This window comes from Nymphaea colorata, chromosome 3 (assembly GCF_008831285.2).
Source record: "Nymphaea colorata isolate Beijing-Zhang1983 chromosome 3, ASM883128v2, whole genome shotgun sequence".
Classification (NCBI taxonomy): domain Eukaryota; kingdom Viridiplantae; phylum Streptophyta; class Magnoliopsida; order Nymphaeales; family Nymphaeaceae; genus Nymphaea; species Nymphaea colorata.
The window spans coordinates 18,878,592-18,886,620 of NC_045140.1; the positions used below are offsets into that span (position 1 = coordinate 18,878,592).

The window sequence follows — 8,029 nt, forward strand, 5'->3', positions numbered from 1 at the left end:
CATCAACTTTTTATATTATTCGGCACATTAACTACTTATCCCAATTAGGATCGTTTTAAAAGCAATTAGGAACATAGCGCTAAGTCGGGCCTGCATCCCCTGCATGCTGCAGAGGAATGAACCGGTTGGATTTCATTTCCACCACCCTTAAGAAAGGCTGCAGCCTCCCCTGTGCCTATCCCTTATAGAGTTCATAGAACATGCTTCATAACTTTTTCTGGTACTCTGAGAAAGTAATTGACAGAACATGAAACACCACCCCTCAAGCTTTCGTACTGCTTTTCAGAACGTAGAAAAATGAGAACGTAGAAAAATGAGAAGACAAATCATGTTCCCAATTGGAGTGTTCTAAGAATGAGAATGGTACAAGCTCTAGGAGGACGTTTGATCAGAAAAATATTTTCTTGGAACATATATATGTTCTTAAATGTACATGTTCCGAGAACATTACGTTTACATTTTGAGAAGCATAATAAGATGGTGCTAAGCGTCTCCCAATCAAAATGTTGGTCTTACGAAACAGCCTCCGAAGTTACCTGTAGGTAAGAAAGTTTATCTCTCTCCCTCTCTAACCTTCTTGTCACTAGATCCCAAGATCAAATGATCAAGTTCCTAAAAGAACTATCATTGATTCACTGAACCACGTATGTCTTGGCCATGAATGTAGAAGTGCCGGTTTGGCCTTACAGATGATCTGTTCCAGTTCGAGTCAAAGAAGCGCAGGACTACAGCTGATCAGATCATCTCTTGAGATCAACACCAGTCGCTCGAGATGACACGCGTTCATGTCAACGCCTTTTAAATGGCACGAACTCCAAGATATTTTTAGGCACTTGTTCTTAGCCATGCCTGCAATTAATGGCAACAAAAGAAGCATATGGGTCATGTCTGCAAGCCACTGGCAGGGCAAAATAATGATGTTGATGATGATCCACAGTGAGGCCCTCCATATATAGGACAATATATTGTGACTATTAAGCTATCCTAGAAGGCCCTCGAAGTAATCACTGCTGTGGGTCACCTTTGTCCTTTTTAAGAGGACTGGTGATCCAAATTACATTATTGGGTTGGGATATTTTCTAATAAGAACGACAACTAGGAGTCCATAGTTTTCTCATAAGAAACCATTTTGATACAGTTGCAAAATATTTAAAAAAAAAAACTTTGTATTTAAGACTTTAAAAGAATGCTTGTTAGACCAATTAGGGACGAATCAATTGATATAGACCAATATGGCCTAAATGAGTCCCCTGCGTGGAGCTTCAAGTTTTACAAAGATTTAAACTATACATATTTGACGTACATGGTTATATTTATTTGACGTACATGGTTATATTAAAATGTCGATTCTCAATTAGCTAGTTTGGTAGTTAGTTTTATTCTTAAAAGACAAAATTATGTGAATTAATGCAAACTCAGTGATCAACATCTAACTGATCCAAGTATGAATCTCCATATCATTCTTAACCATGTGGATCACATTTGTACAGCTGGAATTGAAAAAATTAAGAACTGGAAATAATCTTAATTACTCATAAAATGAGCAGTTTCATTGCACTCGATCCACTCGTGGATGCCTTTCATCGCGGGATGTCCGCAATTACATAGTCTACAAGATTCATATGCTTTGGTTATTAATTATATGCTTGACTTCGATGCTGAAACTATTCATATAAATATTAGGTTCGATGATTCATGAATGGCTCTGAAGGAAGAACATTGACGGGAACCCGATCCATCGATTCTTGTGCGCTCAAGATCGTGAACTTGGTCGACTTCTGGAGAGGGCATCGACAACAGTGAGTTCCACTAACCTTTCACATATAACAAACCGATGCCAGAAAATGTAGCTCGATTGAATGGACTCCACTTACTGCTTTGCAGCTTGGAATCTACATCTTCTCGATCAAGAAACATTGTAAAAAAAAGGATAGCGTTCAAAGCACCTTGAGAAAGATATATCAAGTAAAAGAAAGGGGATTGGCTTCACCGTCGTTGCAGGGCCTGATAGGTGGTTTCCCATTTCAAATCCTATATATTGTAAAAGTATAAGTTAATCGTATGCAAGTTGAAGCATGAAGCATAAAGAGAATCGACTTTGTGGGCAAGTTAAGAGAATCAATTTTGTGGGCTTTGTGGGCTTCAGCGCTTTTTAGGTGGTAGGATGAAATATGTGGTTCCATCAATATCAATATTCATGAGTAGCAGTTGGTCATGAACATGACTAGCCCACTGCTGAAAGCTGTGGGCGAGTCCTGAGAAACGATCGTCTCATTGGTATACTGTGAACTCGAGATTACGATGATCTCCTTCATCGGCCAGATACTCAATAAATATGTTTCTTTTTAGGGGGAGGGGGAGGAAAGAACTCTTCAAAAAAGAAAAACCCTAGAACGAGAACAATCGAGCTATCAAGAAGACAAGACAGCAAAATGGCAACGTTGGAACTTGATCCAAGTCTTCCTCTTGGCACCCTTTACCTTGCCCTTCATCATCTGTCAAACACTAGTTAATTTATTGGTAATGGCGCCCTTGCTGCTGTAAAACCGGTTGAGCTGAACCAGACTGGCTTGAAAATGTATTGCATGTCCTCTCGTTTGCTCCCTCAATGGCTTCTCATTAATTTCCATGAATATTCCATAATAAATATTGACTTTTCTGAATTGGAAGAAAGAGGATGGCGCAGAAGATTTAGTGTAAGATTAGCAACTTATGCTACCGTTTGTTCAAAGCTAAGAGTTCACCTTAATTTTATTTTTATCCAACAGTAGAAGCCTACGATTTACGTGCTTAGTATCAGAGTTGTTCCTTTGCAATCAAGGGGCGGAAGTTTCTTTGTTCTTTTCTTGGTTCTCAGGACGTTGGTGACAGTGTTTGTCTCCATTTCTGCGTCCACCAACGTGCAACACGGTGGTATGTTAACGGTATGATCATTACGAGGGAGTGCAGTTCTTTTCTTCATTTCGTTTTTTTACAATTTTTCTTGAATTTGACCACATGGACATGATCTAAACCATTAGTTCAGTAACAATCCACCATTAAAACTGTTTTGTTGCAGCACATAACAAGGCATTTCTAGATGAATAGTTGAAAGCTATCTTACGTTTAGTTTGACCTAAATTATACATTGTCAAAAGTAGTGTGGTTTAACTAGAATCAGATGAGGGGAGTCCAATCTTAAATCTGTCGATTTCAAACCAAAGGACCATTAGATCAGATTTCATCCACTTCACTCGTATGAGATTGGAAAATAATGATTCCTGTCGTAGCTTCTACAAATAGCGTTGGTTGTCCAAATGAATGTTGTTAGAGGCAGTGGAATAATCTTAATATATACTCAACTTCGATATATTACAAAAATGCAGGCAGATACACATAATTCTTCCTTAATTCAGAAAGTTTTATCACTTTGGGGACGTGTTTGCATTAATTTTCACAAAACTTGGTTAAATGAAGGTGTCATCCAAACCCCAAACGCCCCCTCTAAAGAAATACCAGATCAATTTCTTCCGCTACCTACCAGACCTAGTCAAGAAGAGCAATGCAAGCCACTCATTCACACAGCATCTCGTCAGAGAGGTAACATGATGTACAAAAGCTTATCTCTGCACTTGAGCCTGCAGTTTTCATAATCTCACTTCTATTCAAACTTCAAAGCGATGGAACCAAATTCTTCCAAGCCCTTATGTTTGCAACCAGCGGGACCTAACCACACTGGCGCTCAGAGTCAGATGTCACCACGTCCAATGTATCAGTTTCCGGCAAAATTTGCCCATTTGAACATCTAGAGATGACACCAGACGAGGCAGCCACAGGATGACATTGGGATTTCCAAATCATTCCTCTCCATTTGTCAAGCAAGGTAAACTCTTCTGCCAAAACGCCACAGATAACTCTACGCCAGCAGGTCTTGCTCTCCACTCAGCCCAAACCGTCGTCTCCATCTTTCACCTGAAATTGCATGGCTCTCGGAACCCTTGAAGAGAAACCACAATCCCCATTATCAGAACACAGCTCGATTGCTTGAGAACCACTGGCAAGTGACATCTCTTTCCCTCTCAGAAACAGAGGTACAACCACTGACCTACAGACTACAGACGACAATGAGGATGAGAAGCTTGTCCACCGCAACATCCTTCTCTTCAAGTGAAATGGCCTATTATGATATCCATCCATCTCTTCCATGCTTTCAAACCCCCGAAAATAAATAAATATTTATTAGATCCGCCTCAACCCCTCAACTGTATTCGTTTATGGCCTATTTGGATGCCATTAAAACCATGATAGGAACCTGGTTTCAGCATCCAAAAACTAAAACCAGCTCTCTAACATGGTTTCATTCTCATCCAGATGTGGTATTAAAGACAGCTTAGGACAGCTTTAAAATCCCAAAATTTTGTATTAATTATATTTATTATGATAAGCTTCATTTCATCGATTTTCTCTGCTAAAAAATTGTTGGGGAACCTTCGACATGAAAGATGATCAAAATACACAAGGACACACGCACACATGCATAAGCTTGAGGCCTCTTTAAACAACTTAAATTGCCCAGTTATAAGGATCCTGAACCCTACAACCCCATCACCACTAGAACGATACCATGTTTTGACCATGGTGGAAGCATGACCAACAATTCAACGCCAAAAAACTACACCAGCAAAACTCCCTGACGATCTGTTAAAATGTTTACTCTTCTATTAATCTACCGGAAAAACCAGAGACAATATCACTGTTTGAGTTTAGAATGCCAAAGAAAAGGAGAACTCAATTACCAGGAGACTCTGCTTTCGACATGGACAGATGGAGTTATGAAACCAGATTATCTTTATCATTGCAGCCATAACCCTGGTTCCTCAATATATTTCCCGTGTGGCTTACTGATCATCGTTAACCGAAGCTTCAGACTATAAAGTCGTTAGACATACAAGTTTTCAAATATCTCCCCACGTAGAGAAATGGACAAACATTCCTAAATCTTTAATGCGTGTATGGATACACGTAAATGCGTGACTTTTTTTTTTTTTTTTCAAATCCTTACATTTACACTTTACAGACTTGCTTTCTGCATTTCCCTGAGAAAGTTCAGAATATCATGACCAAGATTTTCGAGGGAACAGGCTTTAGACACTACCTAGCAGATATGCAACTCCAGAAACCTGGGGCCTGTTATCATATTTGAGAGCCACCATGCTTCAAATCCTGCATCCTCATCTGATGTTAGAAAACTATCTGGCTGCATCAACCTGCTTGTATTCCCACAGGATGGTTCATATGGCACTATCGCAGGGTCCACCCTTTGCAATAGATGGATTTGAAGTTATTAGAGTCATATCTTCTGAACATCTTGAGACGACTCATTTATTGCCAAAGTCTAAATCAGGTTGGCTAGTCTCAACTCTCAAGTGCCATGATACTCCTAACCTCAGTTAATCAGGAACTTCCTATCAGTTTCTCAAATTTCAGATTCAGCATAGCACTGAATGTTAATCTGATTCAGGCATAACTTCAAACACCAGCAAGCAAGCATGTCTCCAACTAATTACTGGATGCAATGCATGACCGTGCATCTTATAAGTGTTATTTAAGTGGGTCCGCATTCTGATGATACCCAACAGATTGAGAGCCTTCACGGTGCACCTTTTATGAAGTCAATAACCACTTGACAAACATAGAACAGAAGACGATTAAAGGAAAAACTATGGAGTTCCTGCAACAACGTTGATTCACTACATCATTATGCCTTTCGTTTTGAACAAGGCGTACAAAAGCTGGTCAAATTTACAGCATGTTGTATACCTATAATGGCATATTTACCAATACGATTCAGGTTCAGTGAAGCAAAAGAAAACATCATCCTGTTCATCTTTGCATTGTCAGAGAAAAAAAAAATCCTTCAAGCAGATGTTGTATATGGTATAGAAATTCACTACGGCAATTTAGTTTAGATCATGCTTGTCAACATCACATCAATATGTCTATTGCCATTTTTTATTTATATTTTCCAATAGCACCATGTTTGCATCTCCACAAAAACGCAAAGTCTTAAACACTTGCGAAAATAACCAAGCAAAAAGGAGACAAATTCAACAACCACCATCCAGAGTAGAAGTATCCAATAAAACAGAAAATTTCAACTTCCACACACCAAGAGAAATACCACACTGTCCAAACTTGAGAATCAAACTTCATGCTCTCCATTTGCTAGGCCTTGCCATGAGTTTCCGTATAATCGTCAGAGGCTATCTCTGTCCTGCAATGAATTCACAATCTATGAGATAAGACATGCCCAGCAGATCCAAGGCACCTTTAAATGTTATGTTGCTACGCATGTGCAATACTTAAATGCTTCGAAAGGGTCCAGAAATGAGTTTGCAGACATCGATGCTCGCATACTTGAGGGGACAGGAATTCCCTGATTCTCACAAAGATCTCACTGTTTACTAACTATTTAATGATATTCTTGACCCCATATACAATTACATGCAGTAAATGGAAAGATGGCGATCGAGTTAATTGAGGACTAATAAGACCATGAACTGAGAAACTTACAGTAAGGCACGACCTTCCACCTCTGATTATCTCCCTTGCCCCTTGACCAAAGTACAACGACTGTGCCGTCCTTCACTCCTCCATGTTTCTTGTCGCCGTTGAAGGCATCCAAGTTCAGCTTTATATTGTTCACCATTCTGAATGATCTGAAACCCTGTCCTAGGTCCTTGCTTAATGTCCAAAGAACAGACTGATCCAGCTGGTCCGGGTCATAGCGAGTCAATCGAACCTATCAGCAAAAATGAACATCATCACGTCAATTCATTAACTTCGCGAATCCAAAATCGAAGGGCGACGTTTGAACAAAAGAAGGGGCATCAGAGCAAAAACGGAAACAGAGAGCTGGTGGAGGGATGTTTTCCAGATCATGCAGATGAATAAAATAACAAAGAGGAATTCCTACGACAGATATGTTGAAGAAGGGAAATGAAAAGTATCTTTATCCTTTTTATTAGAGAGAGAGAGAGAAAAAGAGAACCGGCTGAGTTTCTCCAACAGAGTGCTGCAGGGCTTGCCCCGTCGCCTTATTGACAAGAGCAAAGCTGGGGAATCCGTCCTGATCTTTCACCCTTGTGCTGTACTTCTCATCCTTGATCCAGTGCTGCAAATGCAAAATGGATCCCCCACACACACACCCTCTTCATTAGCAGAGAACTCAAAACCCAAAGGGAGCATCAGAACAAACAACCAGGCAAGCCAAATCAGAAGCAAAAGTGTGGCAAGAGCATGCCTGGTAAGGATCATCGGGGTTGGTTGGTGCAAGAACCACAGACCCATCTCTTATAGTCATGGAATACTCGGTCTCAGCTTGGCAGAAAACCCTCACAGTCTGCCCCTGAGGGCTCTCTACAGCCTCCTCTTCTTCCTTCTCATGGCGGTGGATAAAAGGAAACCTGTGATGGCTCTCATGGTGGGTAGTAGCAGAAGGGTATGTTTCAGGAGCGGGACGGCTTTCTTCATGACCAACATGTTCAACTCTTGCGTAGCCCTCAGGGTACGATGATTCATAGGGGGCTGGTGGTGGTGGTGGCTGGGGAAGGTAGCCATAGTCAAAGGGTCCAGTCCCCTGCGGACGGTGGTAGTCTGAATCTATTGGTGGTGGACAAGCAAATTCTGGAGGAGGACCAGAAAATTGAGCAGGAGGAGCAAATTGTGAAGGGGGAGGAGGTCCGTCGTACAGATCCTCACGGCGGGGATCTGGATAACGACGGTACTGTTCTTCTTCTTCCTCCTCTTCCCTTCTGTGATGCTGGTGTCTTCCATGATGACCAAATGGGAACTCCATCGATGACTTCTCTTTTCGAGAGATTGTCTCCTCTCTGTTATGAGATTTAGATAAATGGTATCAGCTTCTTTAATTTGACAGCGTCAATTCTGCGCTATAACGCTTTTAAAAACTTTCTGGGGATGGCAAGATGCTGGTCGGATATTCGTCCTTCCACCGACATACGATGGAGTCCTGCTTCCGGTGTTTGTG

At 40.8% G+C, this 8,029-nt stretch overlaps 1 protein-coding gene across 1 annotated transcript; it reads right to left on the minus strand.

Moving 5' to 3' along the window:
• Positions 1-5,964: 5,964 nt before the first annotated feature.
• LOC116251628 (ricin B-like lectin R40G3) lies at positions 5,965-8,029 on the minus strand. Its single transcript, XM_031625999.2, has 4 exons — positions 7,283-8,029; positions 7,031-7,153; positions 6,553-6,781; positions 5,965-6,253 (listed from the first exon to the last, which is right to left on the minus strand). Coding segments are annotated over exons 1-4 (909 nt in total). The 5' UTR covers positions 7,838-8,029; the 3' UTR covers positions 5,965-6,251.